General features: G+C 40.7%; 3 protein-coding genes across 3 annotated transcripts; 2 read left to right on the top strand and 1 right to left on the bottom strand.

The window, feature by feature from the left end:
• Positions 1–1,638: 1,638 nt before the first annotated feature.
• LOC104423464 (putative receptor-like protein kinase At1g72540) lies at positions 1,639–6,387 on the bottom strand. Its single transcript, XM_010035953.2, has 9 exons — positions 6,198–6,387; positions 5,823–5,965; positions 4,744–4,841; positions 4,027–4,247; positions 3,409–3,861; positions 3,093–3,241; positions 2,777–2,989; positions 2,085–2,234; positions 1,639–1,998 (listed from the first exon to the last, which is right to left on the bottom strand). The coding sequence occupies exons 1-9, from the start codon at positions 6,385–6,387 to the stop codon at positions 1,639–1,641; spliced, it is 1,977 nt and encodes a 658-aa protein (XP_010034255.2).
• Positions 6,388–10,725: 4,338 nt separating this feature from the next.
• Positions 10,726–13,652, top strand: LOC104421434 (elongation factor 1-beta 2). Its single transcript, XM_010033378.3, has 6 exons — positions 10,726–10,960; positions 11,084–11,200; positions 11,675–11,741; positions 12,532–12,649; positions 13,023–13,136; positions 13,243–13,652. The coding sequence occupies exons 1-6, from the start codon at positions 10,875–10,877 to the stop codon at positions 13,404–13,406; spliced, it is 666 nt and encodes a 221-aa protein (XP_010031680.2). The 5' UTR covers positions 10,726–10,874; the 3' UTR covers positions 13,407–13,652.
• Positions 13,653–13,802: 150 nt separating this feature from the next.
• LOC104423465 (histone-lysine N-methyltransferase, H3 lysine-9 specific SUVH6-like) lies at positions 13,803–16,571 on the top strand. The gene is made up of 2 exons (XM_010035954.3): positions 13,803–14,219; positions 14,485–16,571. Exon 2 carries the CDS (start codon positions 14,910–14,912, stop codon positions 15,813–15,815), a length of 906 nt encoding a protein of 301 aa, XP_010034256.2. The 5' UTR covers positions 13,803–14,219; positions 14,485–14,909; the 3' UTR covers positions 15,816–16,571.
• The last annotated feature ends 7,988 nt before the right edge of the window (positions 16,572–24,559 follow it).

A 24,559-nucleotide genomic window follows, 5' to 3' on the forward strand; every position in this document is an offset into this window, starting at 1 on the left:
TGAATTCCCCTTAGCATGTGCTCCTTTCGTGTTTCAGGCTTGAGCAGACGGGTGAAACGAGAAGACTATAGGGGCAACAGCGTTTGATCTAGATGAGCTCCAATGGTGGTCTGGTTAGTCCTAGAGCAGCCGACTAACTTGCCAAGAAATTTGCGGTGGTTATGTGGCCGGCTTATGTACAGAGCGGGTTCTTGGTGAGTCAAACTGATGAGCAGCGATTACTCGCTCGCGTATTGGTATTGAATCAATGAAGTTCTAGAACTGTCATCCTTTTGGTGTATAGAGATGATTGTTATTGTAACAAATGGATTGTGTGTTATGCGTCTCTGGTGCAATACCTTGGCGAAGCAGAAAAACCCGAAATTGCACAAGACCTACCCTCATGTGATCCTATCGATATGACTCGAACCACGAAATGCTCCGAAAACTCGTGAAGTGTCAGCTAACGTTTGCTGAGGTTATTGTTGCCGTTTTTCCTGATGCGCGTAATTTTTCACCATTTTGACTTTAGCTGCTACGCCGTGCGATGAAAATAGGGCATCGGCACAGCTACTGAGCCCGCGTTTTGTTGCAGCACTTGCTGATATTTCTCTAGGGCTCTATTGGTGAGCGTGCGAAGACAGTGAGCCTCCAATCGCCGAGCACGACATGGAAGGTCAAGCTGAATGTGTACCCTTAATCTCTGAGCATGTTGGAAGAACTCCGGATGTAAGAAGATGGCTCGATCGCCATACTGCCGTCGAAACATGCTCATGGAGCCATTCCTGGTTAGGCCGAGATCCGGTTGATAGAAATCCGAATTTCTTAAGTTAGTGTTCAGTGGATTCGGGAGATTATTCCTTCTAAGTGGATATTCTTCCTCTTGTCGTGCGTACTTATATGAATTAGAAATCGAGACATATATGTATTAAATATGATCATCAAGCTTTTCGAGAACATTTGTTAACAAGACCCTAATAATGTAAGAGCGACGATGTCGCCGTATGAAATGGGTATCCATCATTGTTTTGCATTAAGTACAATGGGATATATATGTTGTTGTCGAAAACTTAAAATCGAAGTAATTTCAACCGGATGGAAAATAGAATTTATATGTGTGTGCTTTGTTTTAAGAAAGTGAAGTTATTTTCTTTTTCATAAGTTTAAGAATCAAACAAAATATAAAAAGTTACCAATAATCATTATGTGAATCTGTCGAGTATTTAATGAAGATGTTTGGCGGGGATTACTTCGCTTATAAGCATCGTTGGTGCGGAACTGCAAACCGTTTTATGGCGAATTCGAATCACTTGGACCGTTATTCTTCAACCTCCCTCCCATGTTCTTCTCGATTGATTTCGCCAGGGTTCTACAAGGCATTGATTTATCAATTAAGGAAGAAGAACCCGGAGATATCTATCAATGTCTCACAGGTTCGTCAATCTTCAATCACGCTGAAGGTTTGTCGCCTACTTACTTAGTGGAAGATTTGTCGCCAACGTATCCTCTGGCCAACTGGAGCTCATCCACCGGAGAACTTGTTCACGAATCTCACTTCGTTCGGTTCACAGATGGGAAAATCCGGCGATCTCTTGCGTGTTGTATCCAGCCAGGAATTGGAATAATGACAGGCAATGGGAGTCTTCGACTCTAGGTTCTTTAATTGAGCATTTCGCCGTAGAATACTTTGGTTCTGCTTCCTGACTTTGGCTTCGTCATGGTTGTCCGGTGACTCTTCCAGCTACTGAGAGAGAATTCCTCACTGTGATCTGTGTGACTGGTGTTACCACTTCTTGATCTAGTCGACGGTGACTTGAGCGAGAAAAGTCTTGTCAGTTTGCTCACACCAGCTTTTGAGTTCCCCTCCTTCCTCGAGATTTGTTGCTCTGGTTCATCCTTGGGATCGTGCACACCATTCGTGTTGGGTGATTGGACTTCGATTTCTGATAGGAATGGAATGATTTCTGCAATCAGAAAGCTGTATTTCCTCTCTGATATGTATTCCAGGGCGGATGCCACCTGAAGTAATGCAGGCAAAAATGTTGTGCTGCTTAGTTGAATGGATGATGAACAGAGGTAACGAGGTTTGCACGATTGAGGCTTACCTTAACCATGGTTAATCTTTTGTTAGGGTCCATGGAGAGACAATTTCGCACGACTTGAACTATCCAGAACAGCTGCTGCTTGTCATGCGAGTTTGCAATCCTATGGTCGAGCAATTGTCTGTACATTCCGTCTTTCAACAGAGGTTTCGCCTGCAGATGCATAAGCCAAATGGATAAACATCTAAGGTGCAGTATTACTTGCTTTTCAATACATTTGAAGGAGATTGATCTGTCTAGTAAGCTAGCGAGGTATACTGATAGTGACAGCATTTCTGCTTTTAGTTTCTTAATGTAGTTCGTGGACCAAATTGAGTTTTTAGTCATAAGTACCTTAAGCAATTGAAAAGTGCTCTTATAACACCAATCAAGCTTGCATTCTGAGCTTGGTAGCAGCGTATGTGGTTTATCTTTCGGCAAAAGCATATTCAGGAAACAGTAGATCAGGCCTTGTGAAATGTTTTGATCTAAAATTATTCCAACTCCTACTGAGGACATGCATCATTCGTTTATCATGGAAACTAACTACTAAATCTGTTGATGGGGATTCACCAGAAAGTTGAGAAGGATATGATCTGAATTGGATTGGGTACCAGATTATGGAATGATCTTAGTCTTGTTGCAATGTTGTGAGTCCACATGATTTTACCTACCTGATTTCACAAATTATACTATGCAACTATTATGGTCATTACCCAGCTTTCTAGACTGGTTCCGTCCCGTGTCTTATCTGCAGCACTTCTTCCAGTAATAAGCTCCAGTAGAACTATGCCGAAGGAGTATACATCTGCTTTGGTTGAAACTCGCCAAGTATCTGTATGTTCTGGAGCCTGGTATCCCGACTTTTCTCCATTATAAACTGAGTGATCCGACTTCTGCTTTATCATTGCTAGCCCAAAATTTCCTAGCTGAGAGTGCATTCAGTAGATACGTTACTAGGCATGGCATCAAGGATATGTTGGGTGTATAATATTCTTTTAAAACATTACCAATGGTTCAAGATAACATTACCAATGGTTCAAGATCATGAGTTAAAAGAATGTTCTTTGCTCTGACATCGCCGTGAATTATGCCTGCTTCATGGAGATAACGAAGTTCTCTGGATGAACCTTGGACTATTCTCATTCTCTGTGCCCATGTCAATGGTTTACAACCATATTCTGCATCGTGCCCACAGCTTCAGTCAGGGTCATTTTTAATTTCTTCTCTGATGGCCACAAGAAATACCCTGTACATGTATGCATATTTGGTGCCAAATATATGCATAAATACAACCACATACACATCACAAGCACACATACAATGAAATGACATTTTTTCAACTTACTTTCCGTATTTGAAATGTAGGTGTCAAGCGAACTGTTGCATACACACTCATATACAAGCAGCCTGCAGTTTCCTTTTGCGCAAGACCCCATCAACATGACTATGTTCTCATGTCTTGCTCCAGTTAGTCCATCGACTTCAGTCTTAAATTTCTCTTGTAGCAAGCACACTTTCTCAAGTTCCGTAACTACCATTTTCAGTTCATTGGTCAACTGACCACCGAAGGTAGATCCAAAATCATCATCATCATATAGGAAGCTTTTGGCCAAAAATCCAGCTGTAGAATCTTCCAGTTCTGCATATCTTAAGTTTTTCTGGAACCTGAGAAGGGACCTTTCATCCTTGCAAATTGTGCATGTGAAATATTTGAACCTTCTCTGACCCAGCCACCTTTGTGTCCCTTCTTGATTGGTGCTCTCTGTTGTCTCTGGATCTTGGCTGGATTCACCTAGTCCTGCTTGACCATTTATCAGAATTTGATACTGCAAATTTTTTGCCTCTCTTTGATGTTTGTTGTTTGTCATTGTTAGGGATATGGTTAGCCATAATCAGGATATGCATTCGGTATTGGAAATTCATGACTAATGAAATTGACACTGGTGAAGCTATAAGCACTTACTGTCTGGAAAAAGTTCTATGCTGAATAGATCTTCGGTCTCCGGTGATCCTGGCATCATTTCATCATACATTACATCAACACTTTGATGTTTCTCCCCGTGAAGCATGTCAATGTCCGCAACTTTTGGCGCTCTCAACTTTTTAATGCTATGGTCATGTTTTATCCGTGATATTCCACACGAAAGCTTCTGCAGGAAGTAATATCCGTTCTTTTTCATCTGCCTGTGTCATAAGTGAATTAGAAAGAGAACCAACAGACTTAGAACATTAGCATTATCCATGTAATAGGCAATTCATTATATTCCTACTTTGAAAGTCTCCACTCTTCAATTGTCTGTATTGGACACTAATGCCTTCATATTTATGGGCATATTCTTTAGTTAGCTGCCATGAAGCCTTCATTTCTCATATTGATAGTTCAATTGATCTGCCTGCTAAGTATTCCCCTTTGAATATTCAGCAAGGTGGTTTTAAATTAGATGAAAAGAGTGGGGGAGTGGGGGACACGGGAGTGCTAGCAATCAGGATGTCCACGCCAGTGTCAGATATCTAAGTGACTTTCCAGTTTCCCATTCTATACGAAACATGGCCTATTATACATATAGGTGTAGCCAAAGCCTAAACTATGCACTCCATCACGGGAAGAAAATTTGTACTTGTGGTGTAGAAATTCTGTTGATAGCTGGTACTTTTATCCATGATTTAGCTTTTTCCTGACCTGTCAAGTATAACCCATGTTGCCTTAAGATTTGTGGCTGCCTCTAAAGCTGTCTTCTTCGGTGAAGGTCCCACAGCCACCTCTATTTTAAACTCAATCTGAAAAAACAAATGCACAAAAGCTCATTAATTTTGTCAATTTGTGAAGTAGGCAGGCACGTCTTTACAGCAAAGCATGGGCTTTTAGTCAAGCTATACTTCCTTACAATCTTAGCTAGTACTTGAACTGATGAATGGGAAGTATCAGTGAGCCTGGAACTTAGAATCTTGTTCACTCATGACATGTGAATCAGATGATGTTTCTTAGGAAAGAATACAGATTAAATTTATACTCTGTTATTGATTTAGAAATGATATACTGAAATTTATTTGATGGGTATGATTTTGATGTATGGCTGTAGTTTGCTCGTTATTCTATTGCTAGTGGTGATCATAACTACCAGTGTCATGAACGTGGAACTCTAAACCTGTTTTAGCTATTTATCCCGATTTGGTACCTATTGTAGAGTGCTGCATGGAGTTCTTTCTCTGCTGTCACCTTTATGGCAATGCCCTGTGTTTGACGATTTAATCTCCAGCAGTTTTATATGTGAGAACAATGCCAGAAAATTCGGATCATAGTTCAGAGTTTTTCTTGAGGATTGCCCAAGTTATATTTACTTCATTTAAGAGTGCATCAGGTCAAGTCCCAATTGCATCGCCACTTAGTTATTGACCATCATAAGGCAATGATCTTGAACCTCATCTGACATTTCAAGAATTTTTATTCCTACAGTCTTCATTTATTGGCTTTCAGAGTCTGGATAGCTCGTGTATAACACGGGGGTCCCATGTGTTGCTGTGGGCTATCTGTTAAGATATGGCACCTACTGTAAACTCTTTCAGAATTTCTTTCCCAGCCCAGACCTCATCTGCTTGTGTGGCTTTTTAGTTTCTTATATATGGCTTTTATCTCTCACAAGTAGAATCTACGTCCCAATTTATCTGTTCACTTAGATTCATGCAGACTATTATGTTAGTGCATAATTTATCTCGAGTGTCAATTTTATGAGGCATTAAGAGCAGGAGATAAGTTGCTACCTTGTGTATCTCGTACAGCTTGCTGACTTGAAGAAGTTCAATGTTGTTTTCGTACTCCTCCTCCTTCCTTAGTACTTGAGAATTACCTATTTTCTGGTCTGGTTGGATCGCTGAACCTGAGTCATCGCTGCTCCTGGATCCCTCTGGAAAGTGGTCATTAACTCAGAGAAATTAGTGAAAAGCAAGGAACAAAACAGAGGTGTTTCTTCAGATATCATCCTGTTTGCACTATTCATATGTTCAGCATAAAGACTTCTGCTTCTTTTCCTACTATTCTTTTAGGTGAATTTAATGAATGAACCCTATGAGCTTTGATTCACTATCAGGAAATAATGTAATAGGGGTATTAACCTTTCTTCTTCATTTCATACTTACTATGGGTTTTAGCTTGATGAAGAACTGTGAGGACGGTGAGCTTATCTCCAGGCTTTAGCACAAGTTCATACAATGCCCACCTGAGGGAAGGTAAAATTAATTCTTGCGATGCATCATGAATCACCACCACTCTCTGTGTCCCCATGGATTTGCCTTTCCCAAGGTGTCCATCTGAAACACTGCAGGTCATGTTGAATGCAGACTTCGCAGAATGTGAGGATTAATTGGCTCTAGTGTTTGGCCGCCACTTATACCTGATCTCTCTCTCTCTCTCTCTCTCTCTCTCTCTCTCTCTCTCTCTCTCTCTCTCTAGCACATTGCAGCTTCTTTCGTTGTTGTTAAATCATCTATTCACTTCTGTTTGTACTAGGAGCATTTTAAAAGGTATGATCGACACACGATGGAAGAGCGGAGCTCAGTACAGAAAGCATTAGGAATTCCTTAGCTCGAGGACCTGGCAGACAAACGTTGGATTGGTCTGAAGTAATTTCGCAGGAAGATTTCCAGCAGGGAGATTTTACAAAGATCATGACATGGTTTCAGTAAGAAGAAAGGGTTTGTAAAGAGAGAAAGCGAGCAGTGGCGAGTCGGTTACAAGCATCTGAAGCTGTTCGAAGTGTGCCTACGATGGTTCTGCAGCTCCTTCTTTTGGAGGGATATTCTCTATATATTTTCCTTCGCTGACTGTCCCATCTTTTATGGGTCCTCGATGGAGGCTTTGGATTCAGTAGCTGCAAAAGAGGACAAACCTGGAGGAGATTTCATGATGAAAACAGTGTCCTCCGTAGATGCTCACAAAGGGTACACAGACCACCTTGGCAGTGGGTATTTGGAGGAGCCTCCAGGGCGATTGCATTGAGGTCTGTCAAGGTATTAAATTTTCGCTTTTCTTGCACGTTGTTGCCGTTTGGTAGACAGGAAGTTTGTTCATGCTCATATTATCTGTTTCTCTCCAGTTGTCATGTTGCGATCTGGAGATTCTGGTTTCTAGTACGCAGGTAATCTTTTTAAATGGAGATGTTCGTCGATGTAATGGCTGGTTCTAAGCAGATTCATCTAGATTCGTTTTCTGTCTGGTTCTTTTTCCGCACGACTACAATGCATCTAGCTGCTGAGAATCTTGCGGCGGTTGATCGTTAATGTTCTGTCTAGCTAAGCCAATTCCCCATTAGCTGTGCATTGGGACATGACACTTTGGTTTGTACGCGCTTACGTTTCGGGACAACTTTACAGGATTCGACATGATTTTTACTCGATTCAGGAGGCTACTTGATAGAGGCTTCCTTGTACACCTTATTTCTATATAGTTTCCGAATAGATTGCATATCTTTTGTTAGAACCCAATAGTGCATTGATCCAAGGATGTGAACTCTACTGCACATCTAATAAATTTAGGATGCATTTGTTAACTAACAAAATAATGTCTTATCCTATTCTTTTGTTCTCCGAAAAAAAAATTATCTAATAATTTTTTTCTTCTTATGAATAGATTTTAAACAAAATCGAGAAATAGAAAAATGTTATTTTTTTGTTTTGGGAATAACTCCATAAGCAATTCCATTTTCTTTTCTTTTTTGTTTTTTTTATTCTTCCCCTTATTCCTCTTTGGCTTACAACCTCGTTAGAGTGTCACCGCCCTTGGCGAGGTCGAGCCTCCCCGATGGTTAGGCAAGCTTGGCCTTGCCTAACTACCGGTGAGGCTCGACCTTACCGGCCACTATGATGGCGGCCTCACCAAGGCCAAATGACATTGCCGTCCCAGTGGCCTAGTAAGGGCAAGCCTGGCTAGCAGCTAGATGAGGCTCCTGAGCTCACCTAGTTGCCAGCAAGGCTCAACCTCGTTTGGCCATTGCGAAGTCGAGCATCACCTAGCCTTGGTGAGGCTGAGCCTCACCCAGTTGTCGGGGAGGCCCGACCAATAAGGCTCGGCCTCATCGAGGGTTGTTGACGCTCTAACGAGGTCGCTAGCTCTTGTCTAGTTGGTCATTGGCAACCGGTCAAAGAGGAAGAAAGGAATAATAAAAGGAAAAAAAAGAAGAAGAGAAAAATATAATTTAATTATTAAAAAATTAAAGGAAATATTAAATCACAAAAGAATTTAAGGTCTTACCTAATATATTTTTATCCTAGAAATAGAAATTTTGGATGGTTATCAAATACTCAGAAATTTGTCTAGGGAATAAGATAAAAAGGAATTGTATCTTCAACCGTAAAGGGTCTTGATCAGTCGCTTAAGTAGTATCTTTAAGCAATTGTATCTTCAACAAAATCTTTTAGTTTTTTAGCTGGAGAAGAAAGTCTCTTTGGTAATGATGTTATTGTGTGAGATTGATGGCAACGCTAGTTTTGATCTTGCTTATAGTGAGAAGACGATATGATTTGTACATATACTGGAGAAGTCTAATTGTCTTTTTGACGGGTTAATTCTGATTTCCTCCTAACGAAGATTAAGTAAAAAAGAGATTCCTCATACCATTAAGATGGTCCTTTTTTTAGTGATCACTAGGTAAATTTTTATAGGATGAATATATTGAAAATCTTAAAACTCATCACGAAAGAATAATTGAATCCACAAAATTTCAAAAAATATAATCAAATCTTAAAATTTGTCAAATTTGTCCAACTACAAACCTTCCGATTAAATTTGACTGGCTTAGTTAATGGAAACTCGCTGATGCCACTTTGTTTTCTCTCTCCTATATGTCAAAAACACAAAGAATAATTGATTAAAAAAATATGTAATTGAAATTATATTAGAAAAAATAAATTAAAGCAAAGGAAGACAAAAAAGGCGAGGGCGATGTAGGACCTAGAGGCCCTTGCTGGTGTTGTCCTGCCATTACCAAAAGGGGCTGCTAATGGTGTGGCAAGGGTTGGCCAAGTTGTTGTACGGCTAGTGACCTTGGGTGACCGACGGTAAAGGTCATAACGTTCCTCTAGATCCGACGAGGGTAGCTGACCTTCACCCTACTTTGATCGAGGGCTACCATTAATGAGGTCACCACCCCACCCCACCCCACCCCAATAGTTGGGGCATGGCAGCTTGGCAACCCTTGCTCCATCATGCTCAGCCCTTTTCAGCAATGATGGGCAGCAATGAAGGCCTTGTGAACTGGTCATCTTTTGTCTTCATCATTTTTAAAGTTTAAATAATATTTAAATTAAAAATTATATTCGGATCAAAACAATGTCATTTTCACTCTATCCTTCATATTTTAGTCACATTAATGCGACGGTAGAGAGAGAAACTAATAATAAAAAAGTTATGTTCTTTTCAGTAAGCTAAATTGGACAGAGTTAAGAGAATGATTTGATTACATCAATTTGATGAATTTTAGAATTTAATTACACTTTTTTTTGAAAAAAAAAAATTAAAAATTTTATTATATTTTCGTAATAAATTTTCAAAGTCGGTACACTTATCACTTTACTTAATTGGCTTTTGAGTAGTGTTATTGTATCTTAGTGCACGAAGAACGTATGATGACGCTGTCCCGCTCACAGACTCGACGAGGTTGACTAGATTCCCAAAAAAACAGTCAAAACGAAACTTTAGTCAATTCAACGCAATCCTAAAAATCGGAACTACCGTCGTTCAATGTCTTAAGCCTCCATGTTCACTAGTAAGTTATGTGGGCAACTTAAATAGAATCCCAGATATGCTAAATTCGAATTTTTCATATAAAAAAAAAAAAAAACGGTGACATTCCAGTTCTTTATAAAATTAAAAGACTTGGTCATCTATCCATGTTAGTATTGTTTCTATGCATTATAAAGTAAATTCATATTTACTTTCAACCTTGAACTCTATTGAAAATATTTCAATAATTTTGACGTCGTATATATATCCAATGAATTGATAACTTTATATAATCAAAAAAATGGGCGAGATTGTAATTGTCAAAAAAAATCCACAGAACAATCACATTATTGCATGAAAATCTCATGTTTCCCAACTTACTACGAAAGTTTCTGAATTTCCCAATAATTTAAATTTCATTTTTAAAATAAAATATTCACAAATTTCTCTTTTCATTAAGTTTTGGGAAATAACACAAAGGGTGCTTAAACTTTTAAGTTGTTCAATGCGATTCATAAACTTTATCCCGATGTCTAATGTAGTTACTAAACTTTTAATTCATTCATATGATCCATGACCATTTGATACATATTCAATTCAACCGTTAAATTATAATAAAATGTTCAATATCGTCCTTCAAATAATTAAAATTTATGAACAACATATATTCAGGGACCACATTGAACAATTGAAAAGTTTAATTGTCACATTACATATTGAGATAAAATTTATGTATTGTACTGAAAAAATTAAAAATTCGAGAACCATATTACACGTGAAATTGAAGTTTGTAGAGCATTTGCGCCAGGCTATATTCCCATCAGTACATGCTTTTTCTTTTCGCTAGGATCCCTAAGGAGTTCCGGACCCACTTCCAATTTTAATTCAAGGAAAAAAAGAAGAAACGAGGAGAGAGAATATCCCATAATTCCCAATGAATCTAGGGTTATTTTCAGTAAATTTATATAAGCCAACCAATTTCAGACACTCTCCCCCCCTCCTTTCTCTCCTCTCCCGCAGCACCCTTCGCCGCCTCCATCGAAGGTCCGAAGCTCGCCGCTCCTCTCCGGCCGCAATCTCCGATCGAATCGAGAGCGATGGCGATCACCTTCTCGGATCTCCACACGGAGTCGGGCCTCAAGTCCCTCGACGCGTTCCTCTCCGGCAAGACCTACATCTCCGGGTAACGCTTCGATCTCTCTCTCTCTATCTCTCGGTTCTTCGCGCGCGGGATCGATCGGTCGATTCGGCATCTCGGCCCCCCTTGCCTGTTCGGGATGTTCATCGGCGTCATTTTCGATTGCAGAGATCAGCTCACGAAGGACGACATCAAGGTGTACGCCGCGGTTGTCGAGAAGCCCGGAGGCTCGTTCCCGAACGCCGGCAAGTGGTACCAGTGTGTGTCCTCACATCTCGCCGCGAGGTTCGTTTCTCTCCTCGATTTGGCCTTATCCGAGGCTTTTTATGTTGCTCGCTTGCTCGATTTTGCTTGATTTGGAACTTCCTTTTTGGATAGGATCGCTTCTAGTAGTTTGTGTAGTGATCGATTCGATGATTGTGAGTTTCAGATGCTGGTTCTTGGTACCATGTTTCGTGATTTAGCTTCTTAGCATCAGTACCCAAAAGGGTCATGAAAAGCGAGGATTTTTCTGTGTTTATGAATGCCTATTATTTCTATAGACTTGCATGAAAGCATATTCGGAGGCCCTTATCTTCAATTACTGATTTTCTTGGTTTGGTTTGGGGAGGAGATCGGTGCATGCCTGTGTTGTGTACTTTGAATTTGTTGAAGTTGAGAAATTTTCGGCGTCGTGGCATCTCATCTTGTTATGGCATTTTATTTTGATTTTAGAGTCGAATGCTTCCTAATGTCTCCTACTTTTGTTCAATTGTTTAGCTTCCCTGGCAAAGCTGCTGGTGTTAGAGTAGGTGGCAAAGGTGCTCCAGTTGAAGAAGTTAAGGGGGTATGTTATATCTACTGATGCAGTGGCTTCTTTTTTAAGACTTCGATGAGAAATTGAATCGAATGAAATGGTGTAAAAGGATTTATCCACCCTGTTCAGAGGGATAGGCTCAGTTTGTTGTTGTTTTAATAGAATTTGGCATCATAAGCTTTCTGAGTGATGTTACGGATTTTCTTGTTTTATATATAGGCTAATCTCCTCAATAATCTCAATTTTACTTTCATCGAGGTATGCTTTTCTATTATCAGGAGAGCCTGTTCTGTCTGTAAAGCCTTTGTGGCAGATGAGGTGGTCCTGTTGCTAGAGGCCTCGCTTCTTTTAGCTATATAACCTTTTTTTAGTTAATTCTATTAACTTCCTACCCTTTATCTAACCCTAAATGGAATTATCCCTTCCAATCTTCAGTAAGCACCAATGGAATTTTATCCATAATGGCGAGTATTTCATTTGATTCGGTGAATGCTTTTTATGCACACTGCTACACATGTTACAGAATAGGGATCTTGCTTTGATCTAGGTTTGAACAACTTAATAATGACTAAGTGATTAGACCCTACTATCTTGCCTTTGTGGAGAAAGTTGTCCTCATCTTGTCCTGTGGAATTACATGTATGAGTAAATAGATAATCTTAAATTTTGAAACAAGGACCTTATGTTAAGTTGACCTTTAGATCACTAAGCAACCGAATGCATCTCTTTAAGATTCGCTTTAACTTGGTAGAGTTTCGACTTTTGCTGACATTTCTATTTTAAATGGTCAAGATTTGATGGTTCATTTTCTTTTCACCAGGCGGCTCCTGCTGGGGATGATGATGACTTGGATCTCTTTGGTGAAGAGACAGAGGAGGACCAGAAGGCTGCAGAAGAGAGGGAGGCAGCCAAAAAGTCATCTGCAAAGAAGAAAGAAAGTAAGTTTGCAATCGTTCTCCTAAATCACTTTCTTGGAGTCACTTCTCTCCTGGGTTAAAAAAAAAAGTACATACAATAGTCCTAATTATAGCGGCTGTTATATCTTGACTCTTGAGGGCTGATGCGTCCTAGTTCATTTACGTTTATACCTGATATGATCAGTAAGTGAACTTTGCTCTGCGATAAAGAAAACAACAGATAGATAGATTTATACAGTTTGCTTGCTTGAAGGTGTTAACCTAATTCTTAGAAACTTATATATTGCATTGATTAGGCTGCTTGCTAGCCTGAACTTGTTTCTTTCTTTGGAATAAAATTCTCAAAAGTGATTTCAATATCTTGGCTCGTGTGTGTGTCTGGCTTCTGTTATAGGTGGAAAGTCATCTGTCCTCTTGGATGTGAAACCTTGGGACGATGAGACAGACATGAAGAAGCTGGAAGAGGCTGTTAGGAGTGTGGAGATGCCTGGGCTCTTCTGGGGAGCTTGTAAGTTTTGACTGTCTCATTATTTCGCTAGTATGACCATAATGCTTTGTCACTGAATGTCATGTTTATCCCCTTATGAGGATTTCTTTTGCTTTCCTTCTTACAGCGAAACTGGTTCCAGTGGGTTACGGAATTAAGAAGTTGCAGATCATGATGACCATTGTGGATGACCTTGTCTCAGTGGACACCCTTGTCGAGGAGTGTCTTCAAGCTGAGCCTATCAATGAATACGTTCAGAGTTGTGACATCGTCGCCTTCAACAAAATCTAAGAACAGTGCTTCTAAAGTGCTATGGTGGAATGGCCTTTTTGTCATGATAATGTAGTTTTACTTACTAGCATTCCATTGCTGTTCTTTAAGCTTTCTTCTGGACATCTACCTTCAGCAAGGTGAAAGATGATACGCCTGCTCTTGAATTGGATGTTCTACACTTGTGTGTTGACTCAGGTAGTCTTGTTTGGTGGACGTGTTGTCGTGGTATAATCTCAAGTATTCCCACCTAATCGATTTCTTTGAGGGAGAGCTTATACTGTGGCTTTAGATTGACTTGTTCTTGGATTTGGACGATCAATCTGAGCTTTTACTCAGATAGTCGGCCATATCCGTTCCGGACTCGGCCTAGTGGACCCAACCGAGCTCTGATCTTTTAGTTACTTTTCTCTTAAATTGTTCCATCTAAAGAATAGGTGACTGTGGATTGGCTCGTCAAGTCGGTGAGGAAGCGTCGGTGCTGAGGTCGGGTCGGTTCATGGGTTAGGATTTGTGTGGCGCAAGCAATGTAGATAAGTGGGCGAGTGACGTGCTGACGCAAAAACACGTCCTGAATGTTCTGCATAGCCTTCTTGTTTTCACTCTCTCTTATATATGTTTGCCCAACGCTGACGATGGTTAAATGAGTTATGCTTCCCCCTTACGTCCATTTGGTCTAATTTCATTCTGATGATTCCAGTATGGAAGGATGCGCGAGCACCCCAATATTCATGCCGATCTTTCTTAGTTGAGTTCAGCGAGAAAATTCCAGTATGGAGATCTGAACTTCAAATGAATAACGGAGTCACAAACTTTTCCTGGACTTTTGGCAAGGTGTGAATACTTGAATCTTTTTCCGACTGACACTTTTGAATTTCGCACAACTTTTGAGTTAAATGTCCGGACAAACACTAAATTACCAAAAAATTACGAATCAACAACGAGTCGGATGCCGCATCAACATAGTATTGCTCTGTTGGTTTTGGGTTGAAAAATCGGTCTACTTCACCTCCACGAACTTTTTACTAATTCTAGTTTCTTCAGCGAGAAAATTGCATGCCTCTGAAAATATATAACATTGTGAGGCTGGCATATGCAGATTCTGCCAAAAGGAGAGAGAACAAAGAGAAGAATGTCGGAACCAAAGAGAACCAAGCTGTGGTGGAAATAGCGCGGCCCTTTTTTTAGATCCACGGAAAGTGGGATTCGTACGGTTCCCCAGTGCTCTTGCGCAGTCGTTGGTTGTAAGAAGTCTCAGCACGACAGCGTGTGAAGAGGAGCTCGCGCCATTTCTAGACGACAGTGGAAATTTCTGCATGATTGTAGGAGAAAATGAAGCTCCTTTTCGTTCTCAACCATGGCTGTCGATGTTGGTTCCGCATGCCTAACGCTCTCATTCGACTGACTCCTCGTCCGACTCGTTAAGAGCAAAAAGGGCAAAACAGAGAGTTACTTTTCGTCCTTGTTCTTGTGCTTCCGTGGTTGTTCAAGATCTGAACTTCGTCTTTTTCAGTTTCGGGTGTGATGAAGAGTGTGAAGGGCAAACACGTGATAGAGATAATAGAAGAAGGGGAATTCATCCCTCATAGATCTCCCGGCGCTTCGGTCGAGAGCTCCATGAATGCACACGACGTCATATGGCATGGGCAATCGCCTTTTGATTGGTCCAAGAGCAGTAATTTGCTGGAGAATATGGCCAGAGGTTCTGGCCAAACAACAGTGAAAGAGGCGGAGAATGTCACGAGCAGTGGCAGTCGTGATTCAGCCCGAGAGAAGGTGATCTCGACTATAAGGCTCTACAGAGAAATTTGTCGCCAGCTCGAACGGGAAAAACCGAGAGCACGCAAAGAGGGCAGGTACGTTAAAAGGATTGATTTTTTGGCTGCTAAAGAGGTTAAGAGAAGAGCCGGGTACGTGCACGGCGGCAGGCAATTCATTGGAGACGTTCCAGGAGTGGAGGTAGGAGATAAATTCCGTTACAGGATGGAGCTTGCCATTGTCGGGCTCCATCGTCCTCTTCAGGGCGGCATTGATTGCATGGGAACCCGACCAGACATGCTAGCCACAAGCGTCGTTGCTTCCTGGGATTATGAAGACGATCTGACAAATCCCGATGAGCTGATTTATTTGGGCCAGGGCGGCAGAATGCCCGGTCGTGACAAGGAGGCTGAAGATCAGACGCTTACTCAAGGGAATTTGGCACTAGCGAACAGCATGAAGAGGAACAAGCCAGTGAGAGTGATCCGTAAGGACTGCGATGGCAGCTTCATATACGATGGACTGTATGTCGTTGACCGGTTCCAGAAGACAAGCAGAGTTAAAGGAAAGATGGTGTTCGAATTTAGAATGAAGCGATTGCCAGGCCAACCGGAAATTCACCAGAAGAAGAAGATGGAAGTACACAAGTCATCTGGATTAATAAAATCGTAATGAGTCTCAAGTCACCTCCATCGATCACCAGGACCACGCCCACGCCTCGCGATCCCTCACGCACTGTAAGTACCCAATCTGACACGCCCACAGTTCTTGTACACCCGGTTCAGTCGCCAAGCAGCAGTACCCGATCGCCCCACCAGCATTTCCGGCGAAACCTGCTGGTCCTTTGCAGGTATCCCGGCGCCCACTAGAAGCCCTGCAGTTTCTCGAAGTCCTCACCGCCAAATCTACAACCTCTTGAGGAGACCTTATCGCCGCCGTTCTCTGTTTCTTTCCTTTTCCGAGCCGCACCTTCCCTCCCCTGTTCATCTCTGTTTCTGGCTGGAGGAGACTGGAAGTGGCCAATCCCGCTAGAAGCTCCGTAACCGGTGCTCATATCCATCGGAGACGCCATCCAGAACCTCCTCGTGGGGGTTTCAACCATTAACCGCCATTGGGATTTCTCCTCGGCAAGGCAAGGTCCAAAACCTTCTGTCTCGGTACCGCCATGATCAAGAACAGAGGTTAATGAAACGTTATGCGAAAACCGACTAGTATCAGGGCTGTTGTTGACGATTTGGTCTAAATCTTTGCTGATGCCATACTGTTGAATCGAAACGTTAAATTTAATCCCAGAATCGTCTAATTCATTATTGGGGGGTGTGTTTAGCTCCGTTGACTGTTGAACGTAATCGTTACGTGTTTGAAACTGAACCATTGATGTAATAAGTTTGCCAAATTCGAGTGGAGTCCCATTGATTCTCATGTCCATTTGTCTGTCAACTAAACCTGCCATGCCCTCTGTATACGAGTCGATCTGTTAGTTCCTTGTTCGTGTTATGATGCAATGATTACTGAACGACTTTCTCTCGCGAACGAGTAGCATCGAACGTCCACTGAACACGTCATCAAGAAACGCTCTGCATCGTAAATGTTCGCTTCGAAATTATGTTGTGTGCGCGAACGACGGCGGCCTTCGAAACTGGTCGCCCCAGGGGGACGGTCTCGTTTTGTGAGTGTGCGGCCGCCGGAGGGCGGCGGCGGTCCTGTGACTGGAGATGGATGACGGTGATGTTCAGTCTAAGCTCGGTTTAAAATGGAGTTCTCAATATACGGGAAGAAGAAGGTGATGGGCTTAGAGTAGTTTTGGTGGGAAATGGGTTTAGTTGGGCTTAAGGTGAGATTGTTGTTATTATAATAATAATGGGCTTAGTCAGGTTTAATGGATTTTGGGCCTAGTTTGTTTAGTTAGAGAGGCACTTGATTATGGATAGGTTGGGCCTCGTATGGCAATTGTTATATTGGGCCGACTTGCTTCGAAGACGGGCTTAGTGTAAAAGCCTGACCATGTGGCTGGAATTGTGAGGACCGAGCCTAGTCCCATATTCGGACAGGACCCAGTGCCTGGCCAGCCCATTTTCGAAATACAAAAAAAGATAATTGACTAATTAAAAATTTTTAAAAATTCGTAAAATAATAGAATTAGATAATCAGAAAATAGCTTGAAGGCAGGTCTGGAATAAGCTGTTAAGTTTAGTGCTAGATGTGGCTTAGTTTTATTTAATTAGCATAAATTTAGTTGAGGGTTTTAGTGAACACCCTTTATTATAGTTTAGATATCTTCGGTAAGAAATTGAAATCAATTTAAACTTAATTCATGGGGTTGCTGTTCTGGGGTTTAATAACGAGGCCATATATATTCTTTACTTGACACTTCCTTAAATTTATTACTTTATATCACATTGGGCATGGCTGTTGGGTAGTCGTCATGCATGGGATTATTTAAGAAGATAATAAAATGTTTAAAGACTGCCTTAATCATTTAAATTACAAAAAAATTAAGTATCTGATATAATCTTTAATTAATCAAGAAGTGAGATATTCTCTCACATCTCACATGGCTTATAGTTGTGACCCTAATAAGCTAGTGTCAAGTTCTTCTCAGGTGTTAAATCATACAAAAATTTTATGAAAATCCCAAAGTCGTTAGAAGTAAAGGTTTGAGAGAACTCGAGCCATTTGGGACTGCTAGTCCAGCCATGACATTACCTCTAAATCCACTCCTCGACACCCCAACGGCGTCACGAGACAACTTGCAATCTCTCATTTCTTTGCATTCATTACCATATAACTTCAATTTGCAGCTTTACCTCTCCTTGCTTCAAAGCGTTCCACCCGTAAGTGGAACTTATCAGACTTATCTCTGAGGCTAAAATTAGGCACCTAAAGATCACCCGTACGATCTCCCTTGTCAGACTTATCTCTAAGGGTTATAGTAGGTGATGGACGCATGTGCCAAGAGGCCTTTAAATAGCAGCATAGGAGCTATGAAGTCGCTTGCCTCCATCAATGTCCTCGTCGAGCCAATCCCTTTTTCCAACCCTCCTAAAGAATTCACGTGTGACCTTGACTTATGACGGGTTTGATAACGTTTTTATATCGAAAAGTAATTTTTAAATAAAAATAATTTTTTTTATTTTTGTTATCAAAAATAATTTCTAAACATAAAAACGTGCTTGGTAATTTCAAAACTTATATTTTGAAAATAAACATACATTTGATAAAGTGAAAAACAATTATTTTTCTGTCATAATTTGAGATATTACTCTAATTTTAAAAGGTCATGAAAGGATTACATGTGAAACTACATGTCAAAAGTTATACATTGTAGAGTTTGTTACAGATTAAGAAAAAGCTCAAATGTCGCTTTCGTGAAATCCAAATTAAGTAAAAAGAATCACGTGAAGAATGGCATAAAGTATCTAATCAGATCATTAGTCAAATTGTCTTGAATTAGACTTGAGTGCATTATATTGTATGCTGAAAGTTTGGACATTCCCATCTTGGAAATTTCTCACTTCCCGAAAAAAGTTGATTTTTTTCTTTTAAATTTGTAAATTGTGTTGTCCCGTGTTCTCATTAGCTTTGATGACTGAGTACCGAAAATGGAAAAAGTAGAGCCCACTCTGATTCCAATGCAGTTTCCTTTTGAAGCATAAAATTGACGTCAACAAGAAGCAGAAAATTAAAGGTCGGGGCCACGCGGTAACATTTTCCAGGCTGCTCTCCCCATTTCCTCGATTCGTTTGGTTGCTTACGCTTTTCAAATTTTTCCGAAACTAACTATTTTTCCCTGAATTTCTCTCTTTTTGTTCTCTTTCTCCTCCATAGAAGGAAGTAACTAAATTTATCACCCACAAAACGCGCTATTAGGTCATTAAATTCCAGATTGAAATGTGAATGGACAAACAAAATACGAGATTAATTATAACTTGTTAATGCATATAATAACATCTCATACCACATTAGATGAGACACGGTCATAAAGAAAACTTTTCTTTATCCAAACTCGGAATCCGATTGGATGAAGCAGATTTGAGATGCTTTACTGTATTTAGATGGTACAGGAAATCGAACGCGTTTCGTGTTCCGTATAATTTAATATAAGATAAGGCATTGATGAGATTCGTAGGTGAATGAAGGGGAAGGTGAGATGTACTTTTTGTTTACCGGACACAATGGTTAGGAAAATCTAAATACAGACGGGCGAACCTCATAATCATGTCAAGTAAGAGGCAGGCTAGTTTGCGAATCGCCGGACGCAATATTATTTTTATATATATTAATTTATTTATTTATGTAATTGCACCGATTGTCGGAGTCGTACGAACAGAACACATATTGCGCGATCTTACACCTGTCCCAATCTCCGCATGACGGTATGTGAGAGTGAGAGAAAGCTCATGCCACTTCCCATTTCCAGATTTCAGCGGAGATTTTGCAGAGGTTGAGGAAAGCTTTCTTCGCTCCCAACCATGGCCGTCGTTTTCCTTTGGCATGCCGCCTCGTCAGCTCCGCGAAACTCGTGATCCGCAGCTCACTCGGCGACTCGTCGTCCGACTCGGTAAGAGCAAAAAGAGAGGCGAAACGCAAATGCATGCTCGTTTCTTCTCGACGGGAACCTCTCTTCTTGTTCTTCCATGTTGTCTAGGGTTTGATAGTCTTGTCCGAGGTTCAGGTCCGGACGCTGCATCTTACTTCTTAGCCCTGTTGGCGGACAGCATCGCTCGTTTTAGACTGAAGGGAACTTTTCCGTAAGAGGGTTTGATCGTTTTCCTCCCACCTTCAGGTTTTGAGGCTCGGCTTGCTTTGGCTCGTGGCGTGCGTTTCTCGATTCGACTCCGATGATGTTTTGGACAAGATATGGGTGAGTCATGCATGTGCTCTGCTTTTGACCTAATCTTGTTTTGGAGTGCCGTGTTTCGTGGATAGTGCTGGAAAACATCTCGCATTGTTCTCTTGTCAAAAGTTTGAACTTAACCGATTTGTGAGACTTGTAGGATATTTCATGCAATCTAGTATTCGAGCCCCGGTACAAGCGCTCTTTGAGTGAACCTTTGCAAGTAACGATCGACGGGTTGATTGATTGAAGGTTTCTCGCACTTGAATTCTCGTGTTCGTCCAAACTTTGCTCGGCAACAGTAACGGCTTTCAGGCAGGTAATTTGCAAAGCCTAGTTTGATCGTCAAACAATATTGCTCTCGTCATTTTTAACTCATCTCCTGAATGTGGGACTTCAAGCATGTGAAAGGATATTCTATTAATTAGCTATTGAAATGAGAAGTTTTGGCCCATGTCATTTCCAGAAGTAGAATAAATTTCGAGACTTTCAGAGAAAAGCTATTGTTCTTACCAGCTTCAACAGCTTCAACGTCGAATAGGAGTAGGTGGTTTTAGGTTTCGCACAAGGTTCCACTTGGAACCTACACTATTCATTAAATTGGGTTCTTCATTTTTTGGAATCTGGAACTTCCCTCGCATATCTTGGAATCTGAAATCTATCCTATCACAAGTTTCAAGATCGGTTCTAAGATCTACATAGGTTCCACCTATATTAGTAATTGAACGATTACAGTGAATCACCACATTTAATGATCGTCACTTATTGCTCTAATTTTTTTTTTTTGTCAGTCCTACTCTATTCCTATATTATACTCACTCTCAGACTTTTGCCCTGCCTCTTGTGGGGCATGGGAGTCGAAACCCACTCCTAAAACTTACTTGTTCCCATCCCATCTCCCTGAGTATGTGGAAATTTGAATCCTTCACTTCTCCCTTCCATGTTGGAAGACTGACCACTGTGGGGCGAATCCCAATGGTTACTTATTGCTCTAATTCACTGAACATAATTTATATTTAGACACACGAAGAATACGAAATATTAGTAAAGTAAAAGTCTCGGTCATAAAATTAAAGCTTAGAATACTTGTTTCAGGTTATACACTTATCATTGGATGCTATAAAATACCGTAGGATCGCGCAAAGATATAGATCAAGAAAAACACAAAAATTTGACTTAAGTTCTGGGTTCCAGGTTCTACACGTACCTAGAACCCGAAATCTACTTGTCGAAGCAAGTTCTCCAATTTTTTGAACCCGAACTCTACCCTACATACTTAAGAACTTGGAATCATAGAGGTTTCCATCAGTCTAGATCTTCGATTCCAGTGCTACCATAGAACCATGCTCATCCCTAATGCCAAGTGGTTATTATAGTTAAATTCAATATCAGTCTACTCATTTTTTAACTACTTAGCTGGTATGTTTTCCAATATCATTTAAACAACTATGGAATACAGATGCATGCTCAAGTTTGTTGCAGCTACTTTTTTCGTCAACAAGCATATGTAATTTCTTTTGCCAAGTTATGATCTATCCGAGATACCATCTATAATTTCATTTCTTACAAGGTTCGAATAATGGCTAATTTGACAACAAAATCCAGAAATTACACTGAAAAGAGATACACAATTTTAGTTATAACATTAAAAATTACAAAAAAGTGGTGCTATTATGGTGACTTATTCTGTTCAATTTTATTTTATTTTATTTATATATATATATTTTTTGTAACAGCATTTTATTGGTATTCTCATGGGAGAACATAAAGAGAAGAAGATGAATCACGAGAATCTGGAGATGTCAAAGAAGGCCATGCCTGCGGATGTTTCTTCTGTCAGAACTGTTTTTCCAGCTTTAGGATCTTCTTCCGGTTACACATATATTTTGCAGTCTCAATCAGGTTCTGTTGACTGCAGAAGCAATACTGTGATGAAAAGCATCAGACAATCTACTCTGGAAAAGAGCATGTCATGTTTACCCGCAGGATGCAGAAGTCACACCCCTCTTCCTAGCCTTGCACAGCATCAACAGCCACTATTTCTTTCCAAGACAGCCAATTTGAAGCAAGACCATTCTGGTATGATGGAGAATGTGGAGGACAGAAACGGGACAGAGAGCATAGAAGAAGGGAAATTTATCCCTGATAAATCTCCAGGTGTTTCAGTCAAGAGATCTATGAATGCACGCGATATCATGCGGCATGGAAATGAGAAAAACTGTGCTTTGCAGGGGCAATCACCTTTTGATGGCTCTAAAAGCAGTATTTTGATGAAGAATATGACTAGAGATCCTCGCCCTGAGAAGTGCTCGTTGACTTGTAGAGATTTCCCTCCAGGATGCGGCAGTCGTGCCCGGGTAAAAGACCGCATAGAAGAATTCATTCCTGACAAATCTTGTGATTCTTCAATCAAGAGCGTGGCAACTGCACATGTCTTCAAATGGCGCAGGAACAAAGATCATGCTGATAGTCCAGGTGTTGGTACTAAGGAAGCAGGGTCACAATCACAAGTAAAAGTTCAAACATCTTCCATGAGGACGATTAATAAGGAACACCTTAGAAAAGAGAACTCCCTTTACGATCATTGCAACGACGTCAACGGATCAAATAGAGACACGCAAATAACAATCAAAGAGGCCAAGAAAATTGTTCAATGCTCTCCTGGTGCATCCCCTGTTTTGAAGAACAAAGGTTCTAAGAGGAAGTCTCTTGACAGGTGCTACATTGGGAACTACTTAGAGGAAAGCACACCAGATGGTCCGGAAAGTTTGCACGCTGTTCCAAAATCAGATAGTGGGATAGCAAGGCCTCCCTGTTCTGAGCTCAGAAATGCAAATGTCACTCGCAATGACAGACATGATTCAGCCAGGAAGAGAGTGATCGCAACTCTAAGGCTCTACAGAGATATTTGTCGCAAGCTCTCCTGGGATAAATCAAAAGCAGGTAAAAAGAGCATGTGCATAAAAAGGATAGATTTTCATGCTGCGAAAGAGATCAAGAAAAGAGTAGGATATGTCCACGGCGCCATGCAATTTATCGGAGATGTTCCAGGAGTGGAAGTGGGAGACAAATTCCATTATAGGATGGAACTCGCTGTTGTCGGCCTCCATCGCCCTCCTCAGAATGGCATCGATTACATAGGACCTCACCCAGACATCCTAGCCACAAGTGTTGTCGCTTCCTGGGATTATGCAGATGATCTGACACATCCTGAAGAGCTGGTTTATTTGGGCCAGGGTGGAATGCCCGCTCATGACAAGAAGGCTGAAGATCAGAAGCTTACTCGAGGGAATTTAGCTCTAATGAATAGCATGAAGAGGAACAAGCCAGTGAGAGTGATCCGTAAGGATAAGGATGACACCCTCACATACGACGGACTGTATGTGGTAGACAAGTGCAGTAAGATACGTAGAGCGAATAGACAAATGGTCTTCGAATTTCTGATGAAGAGACTGCCAGGCCAACCTGAGATTCTCCAGAAGAAGAAGATGAGAGTGTCAATACCCAGCATTCGGAAGTGAGAAAAGGGATGGAACAATCTGAAACTTCTAATAGCTAATAGTTGTGTGTAGTAGATCAAGGTGATGTTTTGTTTTGCAGACATGGAGTAGCTCTAATCCTTTTCCTTGTGTTCCTAGGATTGTGATAAGCGTATCTTCTGTTAACAGTTGCTTTTATGGTACTTTTTGGGAGCTACTACTATAGTGCAGTTTAAGTTAGATAATACCAAGGGACGAGTAAAGGATGGCAATTTCGCTCGTTACTGGACACCAAATCAGCAAATTCACTTGTTTGTTAAGTATTCAGCAAAAGATAAAAGTGAAAAGAGCCTGTGAGAGAAAATTGTCTAAAAAGTCCTAAATCTATTATACTTTTGCTAATTCAGTCATAAAAATTACCTATCTTTCTCCTTCAAAATAGTTAGGTTATATTTGCTCTGCTAATCCACTATGTTCGAATTGATATAGGATCAAAGTCTTGATAGCATGCAACCAACACGATAATTTCCACAATTCTTGTATTAAGTAGTATTTTATGATCATGCTCGCTCATACTCACAACTCACAGGAAAGGGTAAAACGTCACTTTTCATACAAACTCCTCTTTCATCTTACTTTTCATCCACAACATAAAGAAGTCTATTTCTCCAGATTTGCTTCACCTCACATCTATTCTTCCAGATAACTATATGGAAAATCATTTTCTTTGCAATTTTCTCTACCTCCTAAAATACTTACTAATGTCACAGACTAAAGATTGGCAAATAAATGACCAGAACTACTGATTGGCATCCATGCCAACCATCGAGGACCAACGTGAGAGAGATAATGGAGGGGGTGAACGTAGCAACAAGCAAGTGATGTTGAGAGACTAAGGGCCTGCATGGTTGCACTCGTTTCTGTTCCCAGAACATAAATTTCTGTTTTTTGTTCCAGGAACAAAAGGAACAAACGCGTTTGTGTGCGTTTCTTTTCTTTTGTTCTTTTGTTCCCAGGAACAAAAAAGAAACAGAAACGAGAAACACAAATTTTGTGTTTCTCGTTTCTGGAACACAAATCAGAAACACTTTTTTTTTTCT

This window comes from Eucalyptus grandis, chromosome 10 (assembly GCF_016545825.1).
Source record: "Eucalyptus grandis isolate ANBG69807.140 chromosome 10, ASM1654582v1, whole genome shotgun sequence".
NCBI lineage: Eukaryota > Viridiplantae > Streptophyta > Magnoliopsida > Myrtales > Myrtaceae > Eucalyptus > Eucalyptus grandis.